Source organism: Myxocyprinus asiaticus, chromosome 1 (genome assembly GCF_019703515.2).
Source record: "Myxocyprinus asiaticus isolate MX2 ecotype Aquarium Trade chromosome 1, UBuf_Myxa_2, whole genome shotgun sequence".
NCBI classification, from domain to species: domain Eukaryota; kingdom Metazoa; phylum Chordata; class Actinopteri; order Cypriniformes; family Catostomidae; genus Myxocyprinus; species Myxocyprinus asiaticus.
Genome location: NC_059344.1, coordinates 57,218,534 through 57,234,253, shown reverse-complemented (window position 1 = coordinate 57,234,253; position 15,720 = coordinate 57,218,534). Strand labels below are relative to the sequence as shown.

The window sequence follows — 15,720 nt, the reverse complement described above, 5'->3', positions numbered from 1 at the left end:
GTAATTGTAAAAACTACATCAGTATGACCTTGAAGAAAAAAGAGAGAGACACAGAGGTGTGTTAAAAGCTGTTTTAGTGATGTTCAATTACATCTAAGAGTGCTATGTAGTGCATTACAGAGTGACACACCATCCTGCTTTGTTGGGATTGTAAAAGTGCAAAAACAACACTCGGATATTTACAACGACCTGCAACAAACCTGCATTTAAAATAACAACCAGCTGATTAGTTCATACGTTACATAAAAATACTGTCATGGTATATTTTCCTCTTTGATCAGAAATTGTTTGTGAAAGATAAACATTTTAGGATTTCTAATTCATTAGTGCAAGGACACAACTTCATAAAAATTTAACAAAAAATTAATGATCAAATGACCTGACTGTTATAGCGTAAAAGAACACAAGCTGCTGTATGCCCTAACATTACTGTCACTTCCATCAATTGGAATGAGATGTATATTGTTTCCCCAATGCTTTAAAAACGAAGATAGAAATCTAATATAATGCTTAAGCGCATGTAGTAACCAGTGTTATTAAGATAAACTAAAAATAACACAGTTTGGACATAGTTTGCCAATGAAAGAGAAACTCCCCCACTGACCCTCAACTACACATATAGCTTCACATTCTCACTTCGACTGCATGGACACAAACATTTTCTCACATGTATTACACATTTTGACACATAAACGACTCTAGAAAAAGTAGCAGTATATACAGATACAGGTACAAGGTAGTAGTGCGGTCAACTCTGCATACACACGACCCAGTGCACTTGACATCTTGAATTCATCAGTTGCTACCTTTGTCATGCTGGTGTAGACCTGTTTACACAGAAAATGTAATATTTATTGAGATCCTAGAAAGGTTTGTGCATTGTGCAATGTCGACAAGATACACAATTACATGTATACGCTTTCAGATGTATCAAATATGGTGGCCCCAAAAATAATTGGACACTTTAGCCACACTTAAAATTACTGAATGTTTCTGCATTACCTAACAGAATATCGAACCAAGGGTTATTACGTTTAAAGAAAAATAGCCTAAGCACAATTTTCAAGCAAACAAAATAAAAAAAGTTCTAAATGATAATAAATATATTGCTCAAAATTAAGACAAAAGTGTTATGATATTTTGTGATTGTCAAATGTTAATGTCGATGGTTAATGTGATGAGCAACACCTGTGGTTCCTCTGCCAGGACATTTGTTTGAACTTAATTGTTTGAACTGATTTCATACTAGGGCTGGGCGATATGTAAAAAATATCATATCGATAATCATCTTAAAAAAAAATTGCGCGATATACGATTATATCGTCAACCTGCCTGCCGAGGATCGGTGAATATTTTTGCTTTATTGATTTTGCTTTACAAATTAAATTCATTTATTGAAACATTTTCCGTCTCCAACGGCTCCATTTGCCATCTCACAAGCATCCGTCAACGACAACAGGTGGAAAATTACTAATAGCCTACAGATTAATAACTTAAGACAAATACAAATGTAAAGATTTTAATAATCATAATAATAAAGCCTAATAAATTTCCTTGTCTTCCCAAAATAATGCTGCCAAATGTGTGTTCTTATCGAATGTGTTTGTATTGTGTTTTGGTAATACAGTTAATGCTGCCTAAAGAAAAGAAAATAGAACTCAATTTTAGGTTCAAGTTGAAAATGTCTCGTATTATTTTATGATTTAATGACGGCTTTTCTTTTGTCTGTTATTAAAAATATAATAAATTGTGTTTCTTCAAGCATGTGTCTTTGTGACTAACAGCATTTCTTGTCACGTGTCACTCCACGACTTCTTAAGCCTGATTTATACTATGAAAGAAGCCAATTTTTTTTTTCTCCTGGATGAACTGAAACACACTAGGCGATCGAAGCTGTGACTATGCGTGACTTCGTTTTAAAATGAGATCGTTGAGGGTGATGTCACAGTGTTTAACATACTGCTCCAGCCACAAGTACAGCCAATAATGCAGGCTTTTCTCTCCGTGGACCGCCGCTTTTAGCGCTGAGCTTCTTTGCTTTATTAATCTTGTCACGGCCCCTTCCACTTTTAAAAACTCCAATCTCTCTCTACTAATTTGTCATGGCTGCGCTGTCTTTGAAGAGTTTGTGTTGAGTGGTGGGTGCTAGTTTCACATCCTGGGCTACTATATTTGGCGACTTCCCAGATCCATAGTTTTGCCATTTCTCGATATTGTTGATCATCGTCTGTCAACTGAGTGTCACAATCAGCATCGAGATCTTTTTAAGATATCGTCTATATCCGATAACGTTGTCCCATCGCCAAGCCCAACTTCATACATTCACTAAAATCACCTAGGAGCCAGTTGCTTAAAATTGGAAAAATGGCTCAAAAAAAGTCAGTTATGAGAAAAGGTCAAGCATCATTTGTTAGCAGATGCCACATGGTTTAAAATATATTATTATATAATGCAATGACATTCAGATAGTTAAGTGTGGCTTAAGTGTACAATTACTTTTTGGGGCCACTGGATTTATAGCTTTAATGCAGAGTATTCTATGTTATGAAAGTGCATGAAAGAGTTTGACATACCTGTGAGTGTCTGAACGAATAGCTGCCACTTCATGTGAACAAACTGCATTAGAGAATGAGAAAAAGAAATGATGAATATGAATGAGGTTATAAAACAGAAGTGAAATCCTCCAAACCTCATAGGCAGAACCACACAGAATCTGCGGCCACAGAACTCCAGAGAAAGCTCTACAGATTTTCACACATATACAGTACATTGCAACATGCATGTTCATTTACTAAATATTTTGGCTAATTTGATAAAGCTTTTGGCTAACAAATGATGCCATGTTTGAATTTATTCCAAAGATATCCCCCAAAATAAGAAGTCTGCAGATTTTTTGTGGGCCTGCTCATAGGAGTTGGCTGGTCATTACTCCATTGACTTTTCTAATAAAGGAAATGTAGGGTTATTTATTCATGCCAACTTGACAAATGGGACCTTGCTTTAGAGAAATCACCATTGCAATCTACAGTGCGATTGAATGATTATCAGGAGGAGAGAACAGGACTGATGTGGGATGGATGGAAGATCTGTAGCAAGGCCAGCTGGCATTTCAAGGATATATAATGAGAAATGGGAGTTGATACAGCACTGTACAGTCCAATGAGCTAAATAGGGCTAGAAGAAGGAGAGAGAGTATCTGAGGGAGTAAAAGGATGGGGTTAAGATGACAATGATCATGAAATTGGGACACATTCACATCTATTGCGCTCTCCATTCAGGTAGGAGATCTCTGTAAGTACTGGAATTGTGAAGTTACGAGTCCAAATGTGAAAGTGTGACTAAATAACTAAACGCAACTGTGTGAAAACATACAAACAAACAAACAAACAAACAAACTAAATAACTAGGAAAAGGCTAAGCGAAGCTAAAGTAAATTAACTAAACACTATTCAGTCATAGTGTCAATTTGTACGCCAACCCGACAGGCTAGCTAGTTAGCTAGCTAACTAACCAACCAACCAAGACAAGCTAAACTGAATTAAATGACCTAAACTAAACACTATTCAGTCATGACGTCAATTTGTTGGCCACCCGGAAGGCTAATTAAATAACCACCTTACTAATTAAGCTAAGCTAAGCTAAATCACTAAACTAAACACTATTCATGAAATCAATTTATAGGCCAACCTGGAAGGTTAATTCCCCATGGGTTTCCTCTGGAATGTAAAAAAAGTACAAAAAAGGCACGCACATCCAAGTCAAGAGATAACACTGTGCCAAAAATTAACAATCCAAAGTAGAACAAAAAGGAAACGTAGACCTGCAAAGCTCCCATTAACAAGATTTTTAATAGATAAGTGACGTTTCAAGCATCCCACTCTTCCTCAGACTTAAAGCACATTCATAAATCATAGATCACACAATAACATAAGTCACCTGATCAGACTACACCAAGACACAACGTGCAGTACAAATATAACATCCATGAAAAACATAATATGTAACATCATCTAAATCAAATCAACTACATCATATAAAGGGCGCATAATACATCTTACAAAATATAACACAGAGGAAATACAACATAATACAAAATCCTGTTCCAATATGCAATGCATATCATACAAAATACTTATATCTAGTTAGACATTTAACACAAATGAAAAAGTATTTTTTTATTTAAATCTTTATTCAAGAATCTTTAAATATTCAATGTATAAATCCAAAAACAATTTCATTGTCTGATTTATATATAAACATGTCTTAATGGTCTTACATTGAACTCTTCTTTTAAACCTAAAGGACTCATCGTGTTCAATGTATAAATCCAAAACAATTCTTTGTTAAATATACAGCCACAGGACTGGGAGTGGATCAATTTCTAATGTTACTCCGATGTTCTGCAATCCTAGTTTTGATAGCTCTAGTAGTTTTCCCTACTAGGGAAGGCCACATGGGCATTGTAACATTGATACATTTTTTTACAGAACATGAGATAATACCCTTAATTTAATATTTTTTACCCTTTTATGGATGATTAAATGTTTGAGTCTTATGAGTAAAATGGCACGGTTGACAATTACCACACGGATAATTGCCACCAGGTACTGAACCCAAAATATTGGCAGTAGTTGGAGGGAGGTCTGCTCTTATAAGAGAATTTCAAATTTCAGGTCTCTTAAAGGTTATCAAAGGAGGTCCCGAAAAACATCCCTGCAATGCTGGATCAGATTCAATAATGTACCAATAACGTGTAATCAACTTAAGCCACCGGTGAGTACTGGATACTGCAAACAACCCTACCTGTAACTCCCGATTCTTTATCCCTCTTACTAGTTAAGCAGTCAATTTGTGACTTATTCTCAAAACGTATTGAACCATTGCAAATCCACTTTTTTATACAGTTTCTGTTTCTGAAAAGGGTTAAATCATCAGCCTGTCACCTAAAATAATTATTCATACTACATATCTATCTAATCCTATGAAATTGATAAATAAGAAGACCTTTTCTCTGCGCAACAGGATGAAATGAGGTTCCATGTAGCAATGAGTGTTTGTCAGTAGGTTTACAATATAATCAGTATTTAGTCTTTTCTTTTCTAACAATCAGCACATACAAAAAAAAAAAAAAACATCTTTCTGGCAACAGAAGCTACAGTAAATTGCAGGTGTTGGTCTCTTGTGTTTGCATAATTATGAAATAGCATCAATATATTCTCTGTGCCAGACATAATAAAAAAAGGTATCATCTAAATATCTAATCCATCAAGGAATGAATTGAATGTAAGGATTATTCTGACGAAGTTTTTCACGAAATAACCTACATATAGAGACTCAAAACTAGGGGATGTTTTTCGGGCACCCCTTTGAAAACCTTTAAGAGACCTCCTAATCTTCGAAATTCTCTTATAAGAGCTGACCTCCCTCCAACAACTTCTAACAACTTTTTGGGTCCAGTACCTAGTGGCAATTATCAACAGTGTCATTTTACTCATAAGACTCAAACCTTTAATCATCCATAAACAGGTAAAAAAATATAAAATTAGGGGTATTATCTCATGCTTCGAGTCTACAACAAATGTTATCTATATGTTACAATGCCCATGTGGCCTTGCTTATATAGGGAAAATGATACTAGAGCTATCAAAACTAGGATTGCAGAACATCGGAGTAACATTAGAAATTAATCCACTCCCAGTCCTGTGGCGGCACATTTGGCAAAGGCCTGACATAGCGTAACCACACTAAGGTATGCGAGGATAAAAGTAGTTAAAACTTTACGTAGGGGGAAGAATTGTTTTGGATTTCCCAAAGGTTTAAATGAAGAGTTCAATATGAGACCATTCCTTTAAAGATATTTGTATATATAAATCAGACATAGAAATAGTTTTTTGGATTTATACATTGAATATTTAAAGATTCTTGAATGAAGATTTAAAAAAAATAAATAAATAAAAAAAATTGTATTTGTTAAAATGTCTATATAACTAGATGTAAATATTTTTTTATGTTATGATATGTATTGTATATTGGAAAGGCTTTTTTGTGAAAGATGCATTATAAGCCCTTGATTTGTTGTCGATGATGTACAGTTGTGCTCAAAAGTTTGCATACCCTGGCAGAAATTGTGAAATTTTGGCATTGATTTTGAAAATATGACTGATCATGCAAAGAACTGTCTTTTATTTAAGGATAGTGATCATTTGAAGCCATTTATTATCACATAGTTGTTTGGCTCCTTTATAAATCATAATGGTAACAGAAATCACCCAAATGGCCCTGATCAAAAGTTTACATACCCTTGAATGTTTGGCCTTGTTACAGACACACAAGGTGACACACACAGGTTTAAATGGCAATTAAAGATTAATTTCCCACACCTGTGGCTTTTTAAATTGCCATTAGTGTCTGTGTATAAATAGTCAATGAGTTTGTTAGCTCTCATGTTGATGCACTGAGCAGGCTAGATACTGAGCCATGGGGAGCAGAAAAGAACTGTCAAAAGACCTGCGTAACAAGGTAATGGAACTTTATAAAGATGGAAAAGGATATAAAAAGATACCCAAAGTCTTGAAAATGCCAGTCAGTACTGTTCAATCACTTATTAAGAAGTGGAAAATTCGGGGATCTCTTGATACCAAGCCAAGGTCAGGTAGACCAAGAAAGATTTCAGCCACAACTGCCAGAAGAATTGTTCAGGATACAAAGAAAAACCCACAGGTAACCTCAGGAGAAATACAGGCTGCTCTGGAAAAAGACGGTGTGGTTGTTTCAAGGAGCACAATACGATGATACTTGAACAAAAATGAGCTGCATGGTCGAGTTGCCAGAAAGAAGCCTTTACTGCGCCAATGCCACAAAAAAGCCCGGTTACGATATGCCCGACAACACCTTGACACGCCTCACAGCTTCTGGCACACTGTAATTTGGACTGACGAGACCAAAATAGAGCTTTATGGTCACAACCATAAGCGCTAAGTTTGGAGAGGGGTCAACAAGTATTGTACTCCTTGAAACAACCACACCGTCTTTTTCCAGAGCAGCCTGTATTTCTCCTGAGGTTACCTGTGGGTTTTTCTTTGTATCCTGAACAATTCTTCTGGCAGTTGTGGCTGAAATCTTTCTTGGTCTACCTGACCTTGGCTTGGTATCAAGAGATCCCCGAATTTTCCACTTCTTAATAAGTGATTGAACAGTACTGACTGGCATTTTCAAGACTTTGGATATCTTTTTATATCCTTTTCCATCTTTATAAAGTTCCATTACCTTGTTACACAGGTCTTTTGACAGTTCTTTTCTGCTCCCCATGGCTCAGTATCTAGCCTGCTCAGTGCATCAACATGAGAGCCAACAAACTCATTGACTATTTATACACAGACACTAATGGCAATTTAAAAAGCCACAGGTGTGGGAAATTAACCTTTAATTGCCATTTAAACCTGTGTGTGTCACCTTGTGTGTCAGTAACAAGGCCAAACATTCAAGGGTATGTAAACTTTTGATCGGGGCCATTTGGGTGATTTCTGTTATCATTATGATTTAAAAAGGAGCCAAACAAATATGTGATAATAAATGACTTCATATGATCTCTATCCTTAATAAAAGTTTTTTTGCATGATCAGTCATATTTTCAAAATCAATGCCAAAATCTCACAATTTCTGCCAGGGTATGCAAACTTCTGGGCACAAATCTATGTTACATATGTATTTCATGGATGTTATATTTGTACAGCACATTGTGTGTTGGTGTAGTCTGATCAGGTGACTTATATTATTCTCTACACTATTTAAGTTGGTGATTTTGTGAATGTGCAATAAGTCTTAGGAAGAGAGGGATGCTCAAAACCTCACTTCTCTATTAAAAATCCTGTTTATGGAAGCTTTGCAGGTGTGCGTTTCCTTTTTTTTCTCAGGAATTTCCAATGGGATTTTAGAGTAGAGGTTTTCGATTTATGAGTAAAATAAGTTCTGTGGTTAACATTACTTGAGGAGACTTTCACATTTTGTTCTGCAACAAATTAGTTATACCTCAAATTAGAATTCTGAATGCACTGTGTGCTTTTAAAATAAAAATTGCTAACTAGTTATTAAATAAAGCAGACTACAACAGTTAACCAATTTGTCAAGCACTTTAACTTGCATATTTGTGGTAGTTGTAGTCCTTTTCAGCAAGTTGTTAGCAGAAGAATATATTTCTAGAAGACATTACAATGTTTTTTTTTTAAATGAAAAAATAAAATTGTAAATTATCTACCTTTAATAAAATTATCTATGCTTATTAAAAATTATCTTTTAGAATATACAGTATATTGTACAATATATTAAATTGGTACAATGGTTGTATAATTTTAGGATGAGCCTTTGACATGTTGTGTATAGTATTGTTGTGTATAGTAATGTTATATAAGTCTAGTTGAAAAACTAGACTTCCCAAAGGAGGCTTATACTTGATGCCACACACAGTAAAAAAAAAAAAAATAAAAAAATAAAAAAAAAAGGTGAATTAAACGTGTTAAAGTGCAACTTGTTTCAATGTTAGTGAATGCCTCGACCTTTGGTGAATGATTATTGTCATGGGAGGAAGACGTACATTGAGAGGACATTCTCAGTAGCCAGGTAAAGGAGGAAACATAGATTGGTGTTTATCAAGAAGAAAACACTTCAGAGAGACCAGAGACAACACAAGCAAGGCATACTGTCACACCCACCAGGCGAGCGCACGATGCGCCTCGCTCAGGAGTACGCCGAGGCTTTCTTGCTGGAGTGGGGAGGTGGGGGGCGGCGGACGACGTAAGAGGGGGGCGGCATCCTGATGAAGGCATGGGGGAGGAGAAGTGAAGTTGTGAGGTGAATTGATGTGATTATGACAGTGTGGATTAGTGAGGGCGGAGAGGTGGCTTGTCTTGGATATTACCCCAGAAAAAATTGTAGTAGCTAAGAATGTCTGATCAAATACTTTTACATTACCTTAGAGAGAATAACTTTGGTCTCTAATATTGTCAATCCTGTGTGAACAACCTATTTAAGTATAATATCAGTATTTTTAGACACTATATAGACAATAAAACAAATGATCATAATACGAGTCCTAAATTATCTGTCTAGAGCAGGGGTCGGGAACCTGTGGCTCTTTGTTAAAAATCAAGTGGCTCGCCGGATGTCTCACCATTCACCAACACATGATCGTTGAAAACGTTCTAGAGATAATTTTCCTGCAGAAAGTGTGGGTGCAATTGCAAAGCTTGAAGTCAATGACACTGTTCTGATTTCCTTTCTCCCGAATTTGTCGTACAGCCTACTCATGGTGAACAAGGTTTAAAATGAACACCCGCCAAATGCGGATTTTTCATGCGCAGTGGCAGGTAATTTTGCTGATGTACCAGCCACTGCGGAGGGCGACCTGTAAGACGTCTCGGAGTGATATATGACAAGAAATTAGACACAAATATGTGCATTTGAAGAAACATGTGATTATATTTTGAAGAACCAAATGTAGGTATTTCATGCGTAGGTAATCTCCAAGTACTCCTCGCTGCAGACTGTAGCGCGTTGACATAGTGGATCTAATCCCATGAATATTGGATTTTAGCAATGTAGTGGATGTTTTAATCCACATGCGTATTCACATTTGAATGTTTTATTATTGTAGCGTACTTAACAGTCATTAATATCGTATATATTCATATAACACACACACACACACACATTTATATATTAGGGCTGCACAATTAATTAAAATAAAATCGGGGTATGACATTGTGCGATTATTTAACTGCAAAGGGTAACCGCATTATTACAGGTATTCAGAGCAGTTCTGTGCTCCACAACTCCATCTCGTGCTCAGATTAACAGATGTACTCCATTCGCTTCGGTGTGCTGAGTGAGAGAATTACCCTCTTGTAATTCTGCTCATCTACCCACGACAGGTGGGTGACCCGCAAGATGCCATGGAGTGACACATGATGTTAAACACAAGACGTGCTTGAAGAAACTTTATTATATTTTATTATATAAAAACAGACAAAAGAAAAGCCATCATTGCTCATGTCTGATTCATTGTTTGTTCGGAGGCGTGCAGCAGCATCCTTTTTCATGGAACATGCGCATGTAAAGAGATATCACTACTTAATCTCTGTTTCATTCGTCTGAAAACTGTTTGCAAGAATAATGTCATCTATGAGAATGCTGCAAATTATCTCCCATCATCTCGGGAGGAGCTGTGAGTTTAGTTCGCTTTATTTCTAGTGAGCAGTTCGCTCTTAGTCATTGTGAGCGCAACTCTGCAGGTTCAGTAATATATCCACCTTTTTCCTGGGGGTCTTACTGGGGAAACGAATGTGGGTGGGACTTCCGCCGGAAGCCATTATATAGCATTCCCTAGCTCTGGCTGCAGTCATTTTAGACTTTTTACAGCTGGTAATAAGACGCGTTTCAGATGATCCGATCGCAAATGGTCAGCGCTATATATAGTTGTAAACGGGGTGCAAAATGTTTTGTGATTGGGTCACAAAAACACATACAGAGGTAGTCAAAAACCACATCGCATTTGAGGTTTAAAACGGCGTCCTGATGCGTCCCAGACAGCAACGAAGCACCTCCTCTCACCTGTCAATCACCCGCCGAACAAAAGTTTAAACTTATGTGCAGATTTAAACGGAAATAACCGTCCTATCGGACAACTTGAAAAAACGATTGCATACCCAAAGATGAGAACTTCACGGCTCTTCCTCAGTGTGTCGGTCTGATTTGAACATGCCGGGTGACAAGATGACGAGCACACACATCTGAAGCTGAACTAACACAGGTACTCCACTGAAAACAACGGATAATTCTGCTCGAAATGTTGTGTTACAGCGCACCGGTTTTGTTTGCGCTTTCTTTTATGACTTTTTTTTTTTTTGCAGTTTATTATCCAAAAATCAATAAAGCAAAAACATTCACCGACCCTCGGCAAGGATGTTGACGATATAATCGGATATCGCGCTATTTTTTAAGGCGATTATCGTTAAAATGTTTTTTATATATCGCCCTGCCCTATAGGGAAGTGAACTTTTTTATGAACAAATGTAAAATGAAGTAATTTTATGGAGACCTGCACAAACACGTGTACTCAATTCCATATTACAACATGTTACTTTTAATTGTTGCATATTTGTTTGTTTTGGTGTTTTTGAGTATAGTCTATGTGCATAATAAACATTTTATTTTATTGAAAAACTTTGCTTTTTGAAAATAATAAATTATTCGTTTTTGCTATGGCTCTTTAGAAAAAATGCATCAACCAAAAATTTAAAAATTAGCTCCTTAGTGAAAAAAGGTTCCTGACCCCTGCTCAAGAAGTTTACAACTGAGCACAAACAGAAACAGTAGCTTGACCAAACGTCAGCCTTTTCTGTTCCCTGATTTGTCCACATGGTGGCACCTCTCAATGTAAGGGCTGAGCAAAAGATTTTTTCAAAGTTTTTAGGCTTTGAAAACAATAGTTGAAGACTTTAGAAATATAATGCTGAGTCATAAAAAGTATTACAGCATGTGCATTGTGAATTTGTGTGTGTTCTTACCAGCTGGCTCTAACTGCTTCAATATCGCTGACTAAATTTTGCGCAAGGCATATTCCAAATATCTGTAAAAATAAAAATAATAATTATAATAATAATTATATATATATATATATATATATATATATGAACTACACTCTTGAAATGGAATACATAGACTATCATTTAATTGCCAGCATAAGCTTTCATCAACCAACTAACAATGGACAATGCATCAATGTGAACTTTTGCAGTTAATCCTGGATGAACTTCAAAGACATTAGTCATTAATCTTAAAGTTTAAAAAAAAAAACTTTTCTTTTTTTTTTTTTTTTTTAATAAAACAATGGACCTTAACACTTAATTTACAAATTTAAAACCATGACTTGCACTGCACATAAATAACTAATGCCAGATGGGAACTGTCCCCCACTGTGAGCCTTGTTTCTCCCAAAAGGAGTTTTGTGTTCCTTGCCACAGTCGCCTTTAGCTGTGGTTCATATATATATATATACACACACACACACACACACACACACACACACTGGCAGCCAAAAGTTTGGAATAATGTACAGATTTTGCTCTTATGGAAAGAAATTGGTACTTTTATTCACCAAAGTGGCATTCAACTGATCACAATGTATAGTCAGGACATTAATAACGTGAAAAATTACTACTTAAACTACTTCAAAGAGTTCTCATCAAAAAAATCCTCCACGTGCAGCAATGACAGCTTTGCAGATCCTTGGCATTCTAGCTGTCAGTTTGTCCAGATACTCAGGTGACATTTCACCCCACACTTCCTGTAGCACTTGCCATAGATGTGGCTGTCTTGTCGGGCACTTCTCACGCACCTTACAGTCTAGCTGATCCCACAAAAGCTCAATGGGGTTAAGATCCATAACACTCTTTTCCAATTATCTGTTGTCCAATGTCTGTGTTTCTTTGCCCACTCTAAACTTTTCTTTTGGATTTTCTGTATCACAAGTGGCTTTTTCTTTGCAATTCTTCCCATAAGGCCTGCACCCCTGAGTCTTCTCTTTACTGTTGTACATGAAACTGGTGTTGAGCAGGTAGAATTCAATGAAGCTGTCAGCTGAGGACATGTGAGGTGTCTATTTCTCAAACTAGAGACTCTGATGTACTTATCCTCTTGTTTAGTTGTACATCTGGCCTTCCACATCTCTTTCTGTCCTTGTTAGAGCCAGTTGTCCTTTGTCTTTGAAGACTGTAGTGTACACCTTTGAATGAAATCTTCAGTTTTTTGGCAATTTCAAGCATTGTATAGCCTTTATTCTTCAAAACAATGATTGACTGACGAGTTTCTAGAGAAAGCTGTTTCTTTTTTGCCATTTTTGGTCTAATATTGACCTTAAAACATGCCAGTCTATTGCATACTGTGGCAACTCAAAACCAACCACAAACACAATGTTAAGCTTCATTTAACGAACTAAATAGCTTTCAACTGTGTTTGATATAATGGCAAGTGATTTTCTAGTACCAAATTAGCAATTTAGCATGATTACTCAAGGATAAGGTGTTGGAGTGATGGCTGCAGGAAATGGGGCCTGTCTAGATTTGATCAAAAATAAAAAATTTCAAATAGTGATGGTGCTGTTTTTTACATCAGTAATGTCCTGACTATACTTTGTGATCAGCTGAATGCCACTTTGGTGAATTAAAGTACCAATTTCCTTCTGAAACAGTAAAATCTGTACATTATTCCAAACATTTGGCCACCAGTGTATGTGTGTGTGTAATTATACACACACACACACACACACACACACACACACACACACACACACACACACTGTATACATATATTACAATTAATATATAAATGTACAATAAAAAAATATACAAAAAGAAAAGAGAAACATAACTAACCAAAGTATAAATAGCATGTACAGTCAGCAACAACAGATTCAGTATGGAAATTCTCACCTGCAATAGTGCGATTCCTATGAAGATTCCAGCCACTACTGTCAGGTTGTCCTGTAGCCATTTCTCAAACTGTGGCACACAGCCTTTGACATGAATGTAAGTCTTTTGCTCTGCATCCTAATGAGAAACAAATGTTTGATATCAGGACTAATGCATTGTCTTGTTTCCATATACTGTATGTATACTAGCAGTCAAAAGTTTGGACACAGACTGACCTTAAAGACTCCTTGACCTAAAGGCATATGTCTAAATGCTTGAAATTTGTTTTATAGACAAATACAAATTCCAAAAGCAGCCAGCAAGTGCCCAGCATACATCCATACAAAAAACTGCTTAAAAAGCATTCCAGGTGGCTACCTAATAAAGTTGTTTAACATCATGCACAGAGTGTGCAGAGCTGTAATTTAGGCAGCGGGTGGCTAATTTAAGTAATTTAAAATACAGTTTTGATGTAACTTTTTTTGGTCATTGCATAATTCTCATACTTCCATTTGTGTTATTTCATAGTTTTGATGACATTAATGTTCTAAAATGTGGAAAACAGTAATAATAAAGAATGAGTAGGCGTTTGACTTATATATGATAAAGGGGTACAGATTTATTTATATATCTCCAAATGGTAAAGTTAAGAATGCCCATTAAGGTTGAAACAAATCTGCAAGAATAAATAAGCCAAATGAATTTTATAATGTGAACTGAGATGGAATATTTGAGGTTCATGTGATGAATAGTCTGTTATAGTAATACATTTTCTTTTCTAAAGTTTCTACCTAAAGGTATTTGTTTTGGATATGTCGCATTCAATTTTTTTTTTTTCACCCAATTCCCAGTGCACTTTTAAGTCCTCGTGGTGGCGTAGTGATTCGCCTCAGTCAGGGTGACGGAGGACGAATTTCAGTTGCCTCCGCGTCTGAGACCATCAACCCACGCATCTTATCACGTGGCTTGTTGAGCGCGTTGCCACGGAGACACAGTGCGTGTGGAGGCTTCACGCCACCCACCGCTGCATTCGCGCTCAACTCACCATGCGCCCCACTGAGAACGAACCACATTATAGCGACCACAAGGAGGTTACCCCATGTGACTCTACCCACCCTAGCAACCGGGCCAATTTGGTTGCTTAGGAGACCTGTCTGGAGTCACACCCTGGGATTTGAACTAGCGAACTCCAGGGGTGATAGCCAGCGTCTTTTACCACTGAGCTACCCAGGCCCCAACCTCTATAGGGGTTTTTAAAGATGTTTTGCATCTTAAGCACCAAAGGCTATAGTTTGTCCTGATGAATGCTTATACAAGAGGGTTGCAACTGTTGCCTTTTGCTTGCTCACTGGGGGTTTGTAATGCATCAGTTCTTCTAAATTACAATTTTTTTTTTTTTTAAAGCTGCTTTGGAACAATATGTATTTTGAAAAGCCCTATGCAAATAAAACTGAATTAAAATTGAAGTCAATTCCTGTTAAAAGAGTTATACAGAATCCAGAGATAACTACAGCCATATGGCCCATTCTTTTGAGAGTTGTGTTGTTTTATACAGTACATTGACTCTCCGACGCAACCAGGAGCAAAGTGCAGAAGGGAAACATTGCAGGAGACTTAATTATGCCTTGTTAAACTGATGACAGGGATGAAGAATAATGAGAGTGACTCACTGATTTCGCCCGAACGTCGTATCCACACTGTGTGTTGATAACATCCTCCTGGAAAACAGGTCATTTATGTGGAATTAATGGGAGACATCTTAACGGAAATATGCTGACAGCCAAGAAGAATTCCAGTGAGAGTGGAGTGACATGATAAGACTGAGGGAGTGAACCCATCATTTTTATAAGCCTTCCTCCTTACAAACAGGATGTGCTTTTCCCCTTCAAATCCTTAAACCTTCCTGTAAATAGTTCATTTTTGAATCAGTCCCAGAAATGAACAGCATTTTTATTTCAGCAGTTTTTCCACAATTTTATATTCACCTTTCTCGATATACAGTAAAATCTTGCAAATGAACAACCTCCCTTTTCTCTCAAGCTAAAATGATGAATCACTTAATTTATAGAAGGGCCCATCATTTAAGTGTTTAATGTCATCAGATGTTTCATTTTTAAGAATTGATGTCTCATAACATGCCATAATTCCTTCCTATCTGTCTTAGATGTTATCCTTCTTTTTGCTTGTTTATTTGTCTGAGATGTTATTTTTACTCTGTGCACGTAGGCCAAATCCTGTTTTAAACTCTCCTTTTGTT

The 15,720-nt window shown here is 36.6% G+C and overlaps 1 protein-coding gene across 2 annotated transcripts in view; it reads right to left on the bottom strand.

Moving 5' to 3' along the window:
• Nucleotides 1–670: 670 nt before the first annotated feature.
• Nucleotides 671–15,720, bottom strand: part of tspan5a (tetraspanin 5a) — a 37,749-nt gene continuing 22,699 nt past the window's right edge. The window contains exons 6-11 of one of the 2 annotated variants that reach the window (XM_051674130.1): nucleotides 15,134–15,181; nucleotides 13,485–13,601; nucleotides 11,562–11,623; nucleotides 8,709–8,809; nucleotides 2,574–2,616; nucleotides 671–827 (exon numbers count right to left, since the gene is read on the bottom strand). In XM_051674130.1, the coding sequence (XP_051530090.1) occupies nucleotides 8,734–8,809; nucleotides 11,562–11,623; nucleotides 13,485–13,601; nucleotides 15,134–15,181 (303 nt within the window). In that variant the 3' untranslated portion in view covers nucleotides 671–827; nucleotides 2,574–2,616; nucleotides 8,709–8,733. The remainder of the gene's footprint in view (nucleotides 828–2,573; nucleotides 2,617–8,708; nucleotides 8,810–11,561; nucleotides 11,624–13,484; nucleotides 13,602–15,133; nucleotides 15,182–15,720) is intronic. The other variant, XM_051674936.1, reaches the window with a different exon arrangement.